This window comes from the organism of the source record quoted next, unplaced genomic scaffold (genome assembly GCF_019419815.1).
Source record: "Pyrus x bretschneideri cultivar Hongxiangsu unplaced genomic scaffold, Pyrus_bretschneideri_v1 Contig15, whole genome shotgun sequence".
NCBI lineage: Eukaryota > Viridiplantae > Streptophyta > Magnoliopsida > Rosales > Rosaceae > Pyrus > Pyrus x bretschneideri.
In genome coordinates, this window is record NW_025999446.1 from 3,025,535 (window position 1) to 3,041,179 (window position 15,645).

Sequence of the window (15,645 nt, forward strand, 5' to 3'; positions counted from 1 at the left end):
GGAAGAGATTATAAGAAAAATACGGAGTACTTGAAGCTAACGAAAGACTTGATGCATATGAGCGCAGTAGTTCTAAAATTCATACAACCAATCCTACGTAGTGAAATAAAGCTTGATTGTTGTTGTTGTAGACCACATTCAATTTTGCTGAGGGTTATCAGCTGGAGATGGATATAATTACGTACCACCTAGTAAGGCGATAAAAGCATTAAACAAATTTTAATGTAATGACTGTCTTATGGGACGAGCCATTATTGGCATAACCTGAAGAACTTAGCTCTATTAATTGCTAAGTATTGTACGTAAAGAGAAGAGACTTGTGCAGTTTTTTATGGCTTTTCGGGATGATTTTGAATCGCTTCGTAGTTTTATTTTGCATCGCATTCCACTTTCTTCTGTTTGTTTTGTGCTTCATAGTTACAAACTAAAGAAGTTCATTTGCAGTCACATGCTAGAACTAGGCTCTATTCATGGACGGATCAAAAACATGGATTTCAAGCATGACAAACTTCTAAAACTGCAATTGTTTCTTCTGCTTGATCGGTAGAAGAATAAAGCCTAGTTTCAAGCAATTAATTGCAAATGAACTTTTTCGGCTTGTAACTCATGAAACACATAACCAACAAAAGGGTTGCTTGAAAGAAAAAAAAATGTAAAGAAGGGCAGAGTGAAAGTACAATGTTGAAGAAAGGATTCTCTTATAAATTTCGGGTTCGAAAAGAAGTTTTGTTACTGGGCTTAGAAGAAAACTTACAAAACACATTTAATTGACTGAAAATACCTGAACCGTAAAAAAAATGAGTTTATGCACTTATAAGTTGGCCTTCTAGGATCAATCATGAATGGCCAAGTCCTCTGCCAACCAAACTACGAATTCTCATTTCTTTGACCGATAGGAACCTCTTTATGTGATATTGCACTAGAAAAATAAAATATCTCTTATAGGATGGGTAGCATTCATAGGAGAGAGAATGTGGGTAGCAAAAATGCGATCCTGTCTTTTAGGCCTTCCTCAAAAATCATGTCTACAAAAAATCACTCAAATTCGAAATTATATGATCGTTGAATTAAATGATTGTCATTTTAGTGTTTCTTTCGAAAACCGTATTCTTTCATTTTCTTCCCTAAAGATGAATTTCTTAATAATTTTGGATTTGTCTAATTTTTGCAAGGATAATCTATGAATGATGAATTGAAATATATACAGTTTAAATTCTTAAAAAGAGGTACATAACGGGCCCTACAAAATATGATATATATATATATATGTATGTATGTATAATTGTGTGTGTGTGTGTGTGTGTATTGGGGAATTTAAATTTTGGTATTGTGTTTTTGCTCTTTTGAACATGTGCGTATTCCTACTTTCATTTTCATCAATTTAGAGCATAACTTTTCAAAATTCGTCAATCAGGTGCAGGCATCATCAGTTCACCGGTCAATAAGGAGATAATTCTTAACGTGGTACACGCTGGAGGATTTTTTTAACATGTTGAGAACACGGTCTGATACTCAAGTATCATAATGCAATTAGTTGAAATTTTTTTTAAATGTCTAACCAATTGTATTATCACTTGATGTATCAAATCATGTTTTCGGCACATTGAAAAAATCTCTCTACACGCACGGCTCACCTCCTTATTTTATCTTTTTCCCTTTGATCTCCCGCCCAAACTCATTTGCCACACCGCACAGAGCCCATTTTATGACGAGTTTGGACAGGCGAAATAACAAGGTCATGGAATTTTGACTCTCAAGTCATAACATCAGTTCCTAAGTAAAATTTTAAACAAAAAATTTGAATCTCCAGTTTTGTGTGTAGAAAGTAGAAACTGAAGAAAGATATGCAAATTAACCAGAATTATATGAGACTCAGAAATCATCTGTGTGTGGGTAGGTGTGTAGAGAAAGAGAGAGAGATGTGCTCATCTCTTTCAAGTGCTTGATAGAGATGAGGCAAAATCTTATTCTCAAATCACTCACATAACAGCAGCATGCATAGTCTTCTTTCACATGTTTTGGCAACTACAGAAATTACAATTTCAAGTTTTATCCATGAAAATAACTCACCAGTACGAAAGCCATCTTGTCATTGCGAAAGTATGACCCCGAAAAACAATAACAAGATTTGATACAAAATCAACAGCACAGGCAGGTCAAGACATATGAAGGCTATATACAGGCCTTAACCTCCACCCAGTATGACTGCTATAAACTCCGCTTCCCAGCTTCCGAGTCTCTGACTAATATCAGCTTACAACAACAACTTGGATCCTCTGTGAACCTTATTTTGCGGTAGCTAGCTGGGAAAATCTTCGCCTGTTAAAATAAAACAAATTAACCCCAACTGATAAATTTGTGAATAAGACACGCAATAAGAAAACATTGTATACCAGGCAGCTGAGCAAAGAGTTCTGGTTCGAGCACTTTAGCTAATAAAGGATTATACAATACTACAAGTAAAGATATATCAGGAACCTCATCAAACTCATTGTTGTGCGCGTCCTTTTCCTGTAGTCTGTTTCCTCTTCTTTGGCTGCTTGTTCTGATCTACTTGCACGAGGCCGTGCCTCTGCTTCCCAACTTTTAAGTCTTTCCCGCTAATCATGTACTCATTGCCATCTTCTGGCAAGCTAAACTCAGCTGGGTTTTTGTTTATAGTGCAGATTAAAGAATTGGGACTGCTCCTTGGAGGCCTCATGGCCCCATTAGCTTTATGAGTATCCAATTTCTGCAGCATTGGATATTCAGTGTTGTGGTGGTCCTGGGGAAACATCGTAGAATCAGCCAGCGTAGCGAGTCCTTTGTGCATAACAGGGATAGTTCCGTGATTTTTGCCCAAAACACCACCTTTAAATGCAGAATTCTGGGATCTGGAGCCTCTATTTTCTACGGCAGCCCTTTTGAATCCTTTAGGATAAGAAGAGGTAGATGTGCCACCAGGATTCATAGGAAAAAGGTCAAGAGACCTCTCAAAAATGTGATTTTTGCCGCAACAACTGGATGATGGGTGCTTCATGGTATCAGTAACCTTATAACCACCAGCATCCACCGCAGAATACTCCTTGGAGTAAAAATCAATGGGCCTCTTGGAAAATTTCGGGTTTCCAGCAATGCTGAAGGGAGGACTTGACTGCATACCTGCATCCATGAGGCTGAGCAAATGCATTGCTGGTATGGTTTCATTGGAATATAGATCAAAAGAACCCGCTGAACTCTTAGGAGGCTCAGTCACATTACATTTGCCAGTGAATGAGTACTCTGCATTTGTTCTGCTGAAAGGTTCAGAAACAACACCTTCACTATGCTTTTCCAGGTTGGTAGCATTTAAATTAAATAATTTCAGGCCATAATCGCCATGGAAATTCCCCTTATGCAGCGAGCCTGGAGGGTGTGAAAGCATATCGACATTAGACGGCTGAGCTGCACACTTTTGAGGATTGTAATGCGTTAAGGGAGTTTGAGCTGGCATTGCAGGTGACCATAAGCGAGCTGCTTCTTCCTTTGATTGTGGAACAGACGGCCGCAAGCTAGAATTTGACAACCCATGGCTCATCATATCTCCATTCCATTTGCAATTTTGAGCACAACTACAGCTGCTGTAACCAGCAGCAGGAAATTGCTCTCGAGTACTCATCTTCTTTTTAGGCTGACTGAATGCATTAAACCCTGTAGGGCAATGCATTTGATCAAGACGAAATGTGTCTTTTTCAGGGATATAAGTAGAAAAGTCAACTAACTTTTGTTTGGAAGGTCCCACATTTTTTCTTGCTGTTGCACCATCTTTTGCCTTTCTTGCCTGAGGTTTTCGTTTCTCACCAGTTTCCTCTAATATTCTTAAGTTTCCAAAGCCATAACTATGCACCTGAACATTCCTTGAATTAATGCCTGCTTCCAAAGCTTTCTGATTTCTCTCATAATGATTTTTTGCCATGAATTCAACAATTTCCATCGGTATGTCATCTGCAGCTCCCTTATGAGATGTCTTTTCAGCTCTATGGTTGCCATCTTTCCTACTAACAGTCACAGCTGAATTTTTCGGAACCTCAATGATTTTCTCCTTGTTTCTTGCATGAGAAATATCCTGAAAAGGAAAATGAATCATCATAGAAAGAAATTGCAAAACAAAACTAGAACCAGAGAAGATAATTATGCATATTAGTGTTTACAAATTTACTACAGATATGAGAAACGTGCAATACGATTCTAAGGGCCAGCTAATATGCACATTATCAACATAGGCAACGGAAATACAAGGATAATGGACTTGCTTCCTTATTTCTTTGAACTTGAGCAATGCTGCTAATTTTAGCATATCAGCATAGGTAACGGAAATAAGAAAACAAATTATTTAGACATAACACCAATCAGCAGGGTTCAAAGAAAAAAAAAAAAACTTACTAGTTTCCACTACTTAACTGTGTCAGTAATAATTTGAGACAGATGAGTGATTTATGATATCACAACAATTTTATAACCGCACAGTTGCATATAATAAGCCTTAGAAACAGAAGAAACATGCATTTGCTGCGGACATATATCATGCAACCATCAAGATGAAGACATTCATCGAGGGAATAGTAAAAAGAGAGTAAAGCTCTTACCATTTGCTGCAACAAACTCCCTTCAACCTGGGAGCGATAGTTTTGCTTCTCATTCGCGATAGACATGCTGTAGGTGAAAAAATTACTACTGCGATCATCATGTCCTATTTTCCCAGAAAATGCATTTGAAACAGGTTTAGGAAGTCTGTTCAGATTTGCGTTGGCTTCTGCATTTTTCCTAATAAACTCATCTAGTTTGCCGGTGCCATCTTTCCGAGTTGACCAGGAAGGAAATCCATCTTCAGATTGAGGAATAGATTTCCTGTCATCTCTTTGAGCAGACAAATAGCTGTTAAGAGAAAGATCCAACCCTTTTTCAGCGGGTGAGTCCTCTGCCCGATGAAATGGATGCCCAGTTTGCATGAATTCTGCATCTTTCCTTGTATTTGGGCCTTTCGTGGGCCAAGGAAATAGAGAAGCCAGTCCATTATCAACTTCTGGCATCTTGTCTTTCCGCTTACAGGAACCAGACTTTCTACCTGCTTTTGGGGCAGGCAAAGCAATTTGATCTTTCTCTCTAACTGTGGCTGCATCATACGCAGGAATAGAAAAAGCAATTGTAGTGGCATTACCTTTACTTGAACTTCCAACTTTGTCTAGCGCTTCTATTGGCACAATATCTTTGGGTGGGACTAAGGATGAACATACACCAATATCATTGGATTTCATAATTTTCTTCTTACCAACAGCCAGGATTCGTTCAATTTCAGATCTATTCCAGTTGCTCCTCATATCTGCCTGCAAAGATATTCTGGCAACTGCATCTTCTTCTAATTCAGAATCCTCAACGTGTCTGGTGGTTTCTTCATCTCGCTTGGAAGTCCTAACTTTTCTATTCAAACTTTTTGGAAGGCTCGTCCCTTGGCTTCTCTGTTCCTCTTCCTCAGGCAATTTCCTTTTGTTATTCTCACCAAGATCCACTCTAGCACTTTCTTGGACAGACACCTGACCTTGGGAAACAGTTCCTGCCCCAGATGTATTACTAATTCTGTTGGATGGAGAATCTTCTGTCCTGAAGCAATCAGGCTTTGCATCACCCAACTCACTCAGCAGACGCATACGCACCTTCCTACCATTCTTACGATTCAAACTACTTGACTTATCAAGATTTTCAGATGATGCATAATCACACTCATGCAGAGGATGATTAATGTTGGTCTGGCCCTTGGTAGCATCACCTGCCCTGTCAACAGTTCCGACTATCTTACATGTCCCAGAGGCATTCATTGACTCCTTGTGATTTTCTTCTGCAGAAGGTCGGTGCTCGGCTTCACTAGTGTGGGTGAGGTTCTTATTCCAGAATAATTTGTTGTTCGAGAAATGGAGCTTAATGTTGGTATCATCACGAATTTCACATCCTGATTTCCAGACTTCAACAGATCCATTGCCCTCCAAATTTACTGCTTCTGCTTCAGAAAGCAAAGACATTATGATTGTGAGATACCATATGGAGTCAGTTGTACTGTAATTTTGTTGTTTTTTCTTTGCAAAGTAAATTTACCTGTGGAAATTACAGGTAAACTTTTTCAATCACAGATTCTTATTTTATAATTTTTAACAAAGGGAAAGAACCTGTGTTACCTTTATGTCTCTCCTGCGTCCTTTTTGGGTCAACTTCTGCCTCAACAGAATTGAGTCTCGGCATTTCATGACTCGCATGATTATCTAAGACATTCTTATTCACTGGATGAAGCACAAAAAGTAAATTAATCAAAAGACTATAACATAGCCAACAGTCTATTTAGTTGAATTGAGCTTGACTTTAAGTATACCTGTGATGGCAGTGGGTGCAACTTCATGCCTCCCTTCTTTCTTATCAAAAGGAGATGACGAAGGATGTTGCTCATTGACAATTCCATCGACAGAAACATGAGCTTCAACTCTTTTTCCATCAACAGTTTTTGAAATTGAACCTTGCTCAGAATCTAACAGAAGCAGTGGAGCATCACTGTGGTGTGGGACCTGAGCACACTTGTTATTGGAATCAGATCCAATACGAATGTCTGTACCATGATCTCTTGCAATACTCTCAGAACCACTTTCCAGCACGCAATTCTCGCAAGACCACCTTCTGAATTTTGGAGGATCCAAAGGAGGAAGCAAGGATGTTGGCTCCTGATCAAACTTGTCCAACTCACCATCCAGAGGAAATGGACAACAAAGCTTCCAATTCTTTTTGCGAACTTCAGCTACATAACCACTACATCCAAAACATAAAACAGAAGTTTCAATAAATAAAGAAAAAAAGAAAAAAGATCCATGCGTGAAGTAGAAGTCAATTATTTACTACATACAATTTACTCTTGAAAAATAATGCTCTACACACACACACACACACACACACACACACATCCTCCCCATTGTTTATGTACTTATGTCTTTTCAGACACTATCTTGTTAAATTAGCAACACGCATACTAGCTAGGTAGTATGCCATATGATTGCTGATGAAAACCTTTGCCGCATCAAAGAGTCCAATCCCAACAAGTGTGATATTACAGTGAACTAAAAAGTAAAGAGGATATACTTCTCTAACCATATATAATATATTGCTGCAAAATAGCATAATATATTACCTTTAAAGATCAATCTATATCCAAATTAGAGCTTGAAAATTGAGCCAAAATAAATGACAGCTTCCAACATTGAATACGAAGAAATATAAATCAGTTAATATCATTAGCAAAAGATTCACATTAGTTTATTATGAACAAGTGAGTAATTAACAGCACATAGACATTGAGAAGGATAGGTAATTTCCCTCAAGGGGGTACCAATTAGCAAGGCTCCAAGGCTTACCGTATAGTGAAATGCTCGCAGTTTCCCGCATGGCTGCTACTCTTGTTATTAGCATCAGGAAGATCTATAGATATTGAATCAATTTTAACAAATGATCCCACCGTCTTGGAAGCAATAATAGGATCATTCCTCTTGTGATTATTGTCGATCAGAAGACCCTTCTCCATGTTATAGCATCTATCCAGATCACAGTGTTCTTAATACAGTAGTTCCTATATTCAAACAAACGAAACAATTAATTGAGTGATATCATTATCGTATGATAATTAGAATAGCAAAGAAAGCACCATGGAGGGAGAAAAACCGAGGAAAGTGTAAAGAAAGCATTGATCTATACCATGCGAGAGAAAATCTTTGTCCAAGTAAAAAAAAATTATTAGGGTTATACTCAACCGCCAACAATTCTCATGCGCAACGAATTATCCAGTGTCAAAATTATCATAGAAATAAATGACAAGGTGCAAAAACTCATCCTACACTGACATTGCACATAAAATAACAACCTCCATTGATGTACAAGCATAGATATATACATGTACAGCAACCCAACGGAAGAAATTACAAACCCTAGCATTCCATGAATCAATATAAAGGAGGATGGCAGCTAAATGTATTACGATCGATGAAATTATTCGCACAGCTAAACTCACTAATAAAGATGCAAACTCAATCACAAAAATAGGAACAATAAAGCTAAACCACATATTAGGGTTTTGTTTCAATTAGAGCAATCTAGGTCGAATGAATATTCCAAAATAGCAACAATCGTACAAACCATTTCAGGCTCGCCCTCGGAAACTCCGAATTGGAAAATAAAAGCATGCCAATCAACCAACTTAACAGAAAAAAAATTAGGGTTCTTTCATTATATGCCTTGTATAAATTCACAGTCACTAGACAATTAACTGAGTCCAAGCACATCAAAACGACATGAATAACACCTTAAACGCATAAAATTGTTTATGCTGAGCATAACAGCAAACCCCAGGAAATGAAATGGAAAGTAAAGCCCAAAACTTGACGTACTATACACAGTAAAACCCAGCTCAGAAAAATATTTTTTTTTAAAATATAAAAATTATTAAGCAGCTGAAAAAAATCAGCTCAAAGCTTCAAACTTTATACTAATTAAATCCAAAAAATCATCGATTTCAAAAACCCAATTGAACAAAAGAGTAAATCGAGCAGATAAAAAAAAAGACCTGAAACCTCAAGGCAAATCGACAACCACCGGAAACGACGTCGTAAGAAGCTCAGCTCTCGATTCTCCACGGCGCGTAATGAGCACGACACTGGCAGATAGAGCGGCGGAGGGGGAAGATCGGGAGGCGATTTTTTAGCTGAGATTCGAAGCTGGATGAGTGGAATTTGAGTGCGAACAATCGTAAAACCCTAGAGAGAGAAAAAGGGCGAGAGGAGGTTTCGAAAATGTAGAGAGAGATCTTCACCAAAAAAAAAATGTAGGAGAGAGAGAGAGAGAGAGTGAGTGAGGGTAGGAGGAGAGAGAGAGGGCGGGTTTTAATCTTTCTTTTGTCGTCGAATGTACTTAAAAAAACATCACCATACATGTTACATGTCATGTCCAAACACACACATTTTGTACAATAAATTACTTCAAGATACGGTGCCGGAGCAATCCCGTTCCGCCACGTGGCGCAGTGTGCGTCACTTATCCCTTCGACAAAGGAAAAGGAAACCCTAGCGTGGGTTAAAAAAAGCTACTGTTCCCCTCGCGTGTTATGTACGCTCTGGTTCAGGTGAGGGGGGGATAGTTTATTTATACCTGTCGTGTCAAGGAGGGCCAAAGATGCCTTTGCACATTAGTGGATTCTGATCGGTTCGTGTTGCTCAGGTGAGTCGTTGGAGAGTGTGAGTGCGGTCCAATATGAAACCCTAGGTTTTTCTTGCGGGTAATCAAAGGGCATCTGTGTATCTTAACCCTAGCTAGCAACAATTCGATGATTCACGAAAAGGGGGGGAAATAAAAATGGGAAAGAGGGAGATGGAGGAAAATGTTTAGGGTTTAATTTTTTTTTTTTTTTGGTACAAATATTAATGGAAAATAAATTAGATATTATAGTTGTTATGTCCTGCTGTATTACTTGGAATTACACTAATAAGATGTATTAGCTAAGAAATCTAATTTCCTTATGATATAGATTTTGTACAATTAATAATTTTGAATGAGGAACAACTGGTTTCGATGTGTAATGCATGATACACTCGTGTCTCATTCTGTGGACGGACACAAATTATATTAGTTGGTTTCAGACGGTATACACGTTTTAAACAATGGGCTAATTAAAATTTTACCTTTGTGGAGCTTCGTTACATATGCGTCTTAAATTTTTCAAACTTGCAGAATTAGAATTTTACTTTTGTGGGGATTTATTGGATAAGTTATCTAGTGGGCGGACCTCGAATTTTACTTTTGTGGGGTCAGAGTTTTACTATTTATCCATATTATCTTTGATGAGTTTCATACAGTGGTAAATCTAGAATTTTTTACCAGAATTTTACTTTTATTGATGATCTTGATTGCAATATGTAAGACCCAAAATTTTAAATACCTTGTAAATCCAAATAAAAACACACACACACACACACTATATGAAATTGATTCATTTTGCTTTCTTACCTTTGAGAGAAATGAAGAATTATATATATAGAGAAAAAGTTGTATAGTATTACAATGACTAATTAAAAACATAGTAGAGGATCAACAAGACTATTAAATATAATGGGCTTAGACATCGGGACCGCCATGGATTCATGCAGATTATTGAGTAAAAAGTGATCGGATTCTCTAAAAATAATGGTGATTGCTAGACATGGCAAAAACATTGAATGCATTGCTTACATATTAGAAGGATGTTGATATAAACCTATAACAAAACCAACAGGCCATATATATCATTTTGGTTAGGTCGCTGGCCAGGTCCCATATATGTGTGTGCGCGCGCGCAAGATTATTGGTTAGAGAGGAGTATATTAGCCGATTTGGCTGACTTAATTATTTTAAGTGTGATTTCTATTGGACCAGATTCATTAAGTTAAGAAGGAAGACAAAATTAAGAGGAAGTTTGGAAGGAACATATGCCTGCATGCATGGCAACCTCATTAAGTCAAATGTAGCTAATGTTAACGCTGATTCAAGCCATGCAATTCTATATTAATTTGTATAGCGTCCAAAGGTAAATAATATGGGCTACTCGATGGATCATTTTTTGGCTAGCTAAATACCTCGTAATCTGCAAACTTGAGCCTAGTTAAGCTCACAAAAACAGTGTTTTTCTTGCATCAAGGCTCAAATCTCTTTTTTAATATGAAGGTATTGTAAAATATTGCCTGTATACCCTTCGATCTCAAATATAAATAGGATTGCTTTGGCTGCTCTTAGAAAAAAAAAAAAAAAAAAAAAAAAAAGAAGGTAATGTTCTGCTCATTTTCTTGGCCAAATACACTTTCCAGTATGATTTTATCAATTTGTAATTCATACCAACAGTGACCAGGAAACAAAAAAGAATGAAAAACGGTGATCCTAAAGCACTCGCGCGTAATACTCTTCTCATAACAAAAAAGCTAATTGTGTAAGTATACTCGTCATTTTATAAAGTAATGGAAAACGGTGATCAATTAAGCTAGCCCACTGTTAAATAAAGATCTATATATATCCATATGCACTGCTACAAAGCTAGGGGAGCAATGTAGAGGAAACTAACGGTTCATATACGCATTGAACTTAGCCGTATTTGTAAGTAATGCACTGCTCTATTGCATTCAAATTTAAATTCACTTATCCGTCGTCGTTCGGTTGAAAATACCAATCACATACAAATAAATGAAAAGTCGAACTAAGTTCTTTAAATTAAATCCTGAAAGTAATCCCTGTAAAATGTTAATATGGGGAACAGTACACTCCAATAATTGACTGTGATGTGCCATTTCTGGTACCAGCAATAGACACGATTGGGTTATGCCTAACAATACCTGCATCGATCAATGTTGTCGACCCAAGAAATTAAGATTATGATTTGTACAAAGAAAAGAAAACAAGCACATTCCAGATCTATTAACTTTAATTTCTTCTTGTTTGTATGGAAATAGTCCGGCCTCTATACTATATATGAAGAGAATCAAAAAATACAGAATAAGAAACCGATCGAAGGAGAAGTGAAATATATATATATGCTATATATAAATGTATCATGTATGTAAATATATAATATACATACATATATATATATATTATATATGAATATATCAGTGATTGAAGGCACTGGACCCATTTAGTGATGCGTGTTGAATTGATGGCTAATATTTGACACAAATTTTAAGAGATTGTTTTTTTATTGCAGGAAATTGTGCAAGTTAATCTGAAGGCTGACAGAGATAACCTCACCCTCTTATTATGGAGATCGGGGCCCTCCCTCTTCAGATATCCTTGTCATCATGCATATAGATCTAATTAAAAGACCTCATCAAAGAAGTATATTAACCTAATTGAATATAATTAAATTAACAAAGTGCCTTTCACGACCCAAGAACCCTGTCTGCTCCTTCTTAATTTGTTCTTCGGTTTCTTTTTCTTTAATTCGGGGAGCGTTTGAACTGCAGACTCGGCAAAAAAAAAAAAAAAAAAAAAACCCCAAGCACAGGCAAAAAAAGGAAGAAAAAGTCTGTAATCCACGAACAGACCAAAAGGAACTGCAATGACCCAAGTATGAATTAATTTATGTGCAACCAAAAACTGTTTGTGTTTGTAATAATTACAGAACTCAATATGAGTTGTTTGTGTTTATAGTCTCGCTTTAGGCGAGTTTTTTAATCTCGCTATATGCTATATGCTATATGCGAGTTTGGTTGTTGTGAGATCAATTTAGTAGGCTAATTTTACACTAGAGTATTGGAACTGAGCTGGTTGAGTTTGTTGGATCTTTTTTGTTTTTTTTTATTATCAAACAATATTATTTACACTAAGAGGAGAGGTAGGCTAAGCTTCACAATGAACTAGTAATAATGTGGTTCAAATTCGTCTTTGGCAAGAATCGAACCTAAAACCTCTCACTTACAAGTGAAAAGGAATACCACTAAACCGCAATACTAAGTGGTTGTTGGATCCATTATTAGATCGTGCTTTGAGATCATGAGGAAGTTATAGTCTTGATATCCTGCATCTTGTGCCCAAATAGAGCTAGCTCAACTTAATAATAGTTGTATTACTCGACTTGCTTACTAGCTACAGTTTTTACTAATATATAAATTGAGTTAAAATGACATTTTTAATAAATTTTTAAGATTCTAAAAGACGTTAGGTGCTAGTCGAGCGGCGGGCTGGGGCGTAGTGGCTAGGCAGATTTAAGTAAATCTATTGTATTTCGTGTAAATAAGTATCTGTTTATACTTAAAATATATATAATTTCATCATAACTAGAAAATAGAATGATATATATATTATGAAGTATTGGAACATAATGAAAATATAGGAACAAACATATAATGTGTGTTTATTTAAGTGTTCAATAAGTCTCTTACAATTTATTGGAAACAATAAAATGCAAAAGGAAAGTTATCTATTTTCTATCTAAGTGAGTTGCAACCTAGACAGGTGTCTAGGCGGGTCTGTGCGGGCTAGGCGGGTGCTAGGTAGTCTAGACGGGCGCCTTAGTAGGCTTAGGCGCCCTTTCTTAATTTTAAACACCTAAGTATTAATCGGTCGGGCCAGCCGCCTAGAACCTAGGTGGGGATTTTTAGAACAGTGAGTTTTTAACATAATTAATCTTACAACATTGGATGTATTAATTGATTTCTATGGATCTTCCTCCTTTTCAAAGACGTCCAACATTTAGATTATTATTTTGTATTTTTCAAATTTTTTGCTTACAAGTACCCTTCTCTTGGTACATTTTAAAATCTTCGTCTGATTGTATTGTTAAACAAATTTCTGGATTTAGATTATTTTTAAAAAAATGCATTTAATTATAGTATATACCCATTAGCAAAAAAATAGTTTTTGGATGTCTGCTATGTAGTTCGTGTGTCACTGTGCTATTTTTCTTGAGAACCTTGCCTGCAGCTCAGTCGTTTGTGTGAATAACAGCTACAAATCATACTTCTTTTTCTTAATGCAACTCATTAATTTGATCTTTGTGAGTCAGGAAAAGGTCCTTAGCAAAGGTAATTTGCAGAACAACCATGAATTTTAATCATGCTGTTTTTCTTCTAATTAATTAATTCACTAAATTGTTCATATATATAAGTAAGAAAGGAATTGCTGCGTAATCGTACTTCGATTTATTCGTTTGGGTCGGAGCAGAACCTAATGATTCGGTTTATAAGAATCAACGTGAATTTAATTAAGAAAATGAACTGATTCTTGCGCACAAATTTAACACTTATATAACAAGTGTTAAAGTATTTCTTTTTTAAAACTAATTGATACTCCTATTAAATTTCTAATTACGATACCCAAATTAATTTTAAAAGTACTTAATTAATTAGCCATTCTTGCTTATGTGAGACAAAAACAATAAGTTGCAGAAATTAGTTTTGTACATAGTGTTTCGTTTAACCAAGTTTCTAGGGTTTTCGATATATTGACCCCTTGTGATTATGCTATGGGAAAGACTATATAATTCTAAATTTTGTTGGTCCTGAATTATAAATAACACCTCCACTTTAACGTAAAAAAAAAAAAAAAAAAAAAACTTAACATGAAATAAATTAGATTTGAACGAAACGAAAGTAAATGCAACAGATCATAAGCCTCGTAGATATATACAACAACAACAATAATAAAAAATCATTATCCCACTAAGTAAATTTTATTTTATGAATCATAAAAAATAATTACGTTCGATTTTATGTCTCATTCATCAAAATTTTCTATCAAGGCCATCACTGACCCTAATGTACATGGTCCCCACCGTCAACCTCTGCCGGTACGTTTTGTCACAAGCTGGGGAGTCAATCAAGTGTTATTTGTAGGAAAGTGTACTGTCCTCTTCTAATCCAAACCAGTTTTTCTTGATAAAAAAACTCCTTGCTTTTAATTAAGGGTTAATTCTGATCAAGGAATATTATCGGTGACGACACCAGTTTTGAGTCTGAGTGGTTGGCCAGTTTAAATTTCTGATCCACGTACTGATGAAAGTGACAAGGGTGAACTGCGAATTTCAAAGAAATCTTCTTTTATAACAAAGTATGATGACAAAGTGTGGCACAGTGGTAGCTAGGTTATACATGTATACGTTAGAAAATTTGCAGTGTATACATACATACTACTAGCACCTTTATTTTGAGGTGATGCTATTTACATACCTTTATCGAATTAAATAAATAGAAAAAGTTCAAATAATGACAATTAATAAGTGTGAAAGATAAAAAGGAATACGTGAATATCATCACCCTTATTTGAGAGAGAGAGAGAGAGAGAGAGAGAGAGAGAGAGAGAGAGAGAGAGAGAGAGAGGGTTGGGGGGTGTGGTTGCAGATAGATGGGTCTCGCACATGATCAGCAATGCATGATGCTTAAAAAGAAGAAGAAACAGAAGTACCACGACCCAACATAAAATGCATGAGTACCAAGTAGGCCAAGAGTGAGTATAAAAGTAGGAAATGATTCTACACACTTTTTTCTTTTTCATTTGTACATTTGATTATTTTTGTTCATCGATTTTTATTTATTTTACTCGATTTAGTTGTCAGAAATAAAAATATTGTGTACATGTGAAAAAAAAATAATGTATTTAATCATTTTTCCTAGAAGTAAGCATTATATTTTGATGTTTTGGATTAAACCAATATTAATATGAGAATAAATGTGCTCATTATTTATGCATTATCACCACATTATATGTCCTTGGAATTGTGTGAGTACGCTTGATAATTTTTTCGTTTTTTATTTTTATATTTTGTGTTAGTGATAAAGTGGAAATGCACAAGAGATGAAGGTTCGCGGAAAATATACAAGTAAAGACATAATATAAAAACTAAAAAGAAAAAATTATATTAAATTGTTTTCACTTTCAAAATTTTGTTTTCATTCCTTTTTGTTTATTTCTTCTATATCCCTCTCATCAGCTTCTTCATACCTTCTTTCTCTAGTGCGGTTATATATATATATATATATATCTCTCTCAAGTACAAAAATTGGAAACAAAATCATTATTGAGCGCTTAAATTAAATTTTGAGATTTATGTTGCGTGTACTTAATTTGCAATGTGTGCAAGTTAATTTGTTT

General features: G+C 35.9%; 1 protein-coding gene across 5 annotated transcripts; it reads right to left on the reverse strand.

Annotated features, from left to right (window-relative positions):
* Positions 1-1,920: 1,920 nt before the first annotated feature.
* Positions 1,921-8,925, reverse strand: LOC103937842 (protein EMBRYONIC FLOWER 1). Of its 5 annotated transcripts, none has more exons than XM_048580331.1 (7): positions 8,613-8,925; positions 7,404-7,615; positions 6,377-6,804; positions 6,177-6,287; positions 4,605-6,013; positions 2,479-4,084; positions 1,921-2,319 (listed from the first exon to the last, which is right to left on the reverse strand). In XM_048580331.1, exons 2-6 carry the CDS (start codon positions 7,568-7,570, stop codon positions 2,489-2,491), a joined length of 3,711 nt encoding a protein of 1,236 aa, XP_048436288.1. In that variant the 5' UTR covers positions 7,571-7,615; positions 8,613-8,925; the 3' UTR covers positions 1,921-2,319; positions 2,479-2,488. The 5 variants fall into 5 exon arrangements, with proteins under 5 accessions (XP_048436288.1, XP_009346084.2, XP_018500638.2 ...); XM_009347809.3 differs by having other exon boundaries at positions 6,186-6,287; positions 8,606-8,925; XM_018645122.2 differs by having other exon boundaries at positions 4,605-6,010; positions 8,606-8,925.
* Between the last annotated feature and the right edge of the window lie 6,720 nt (positions 8,926-15,645).

Bases quoted from the DNA above. Each gene is read 5' to 3' on its own strand.
- LOC103937842 (XM_048580331.1), bottom strand. From the start codon at position 7,570: ATGGAGAAGGGTCTTCTGATCGACAATAATCACAAGAGGAATGATCCT. The intron at 6,288-6,376 runs GTATACTTAAAG...TGCTTCATCCAG, and splicing joins TGCACCCACTGCCATCACAG to TGAATAAGAATGTCTTAGAT. The intron at 6,014-6,176 runs GTTCTTTCCCTT...TGCTTTCTGAAG, and splicing joins GAGACATAAAGGTAACACAG to CAGAAGCAGTAAATTTGGAG.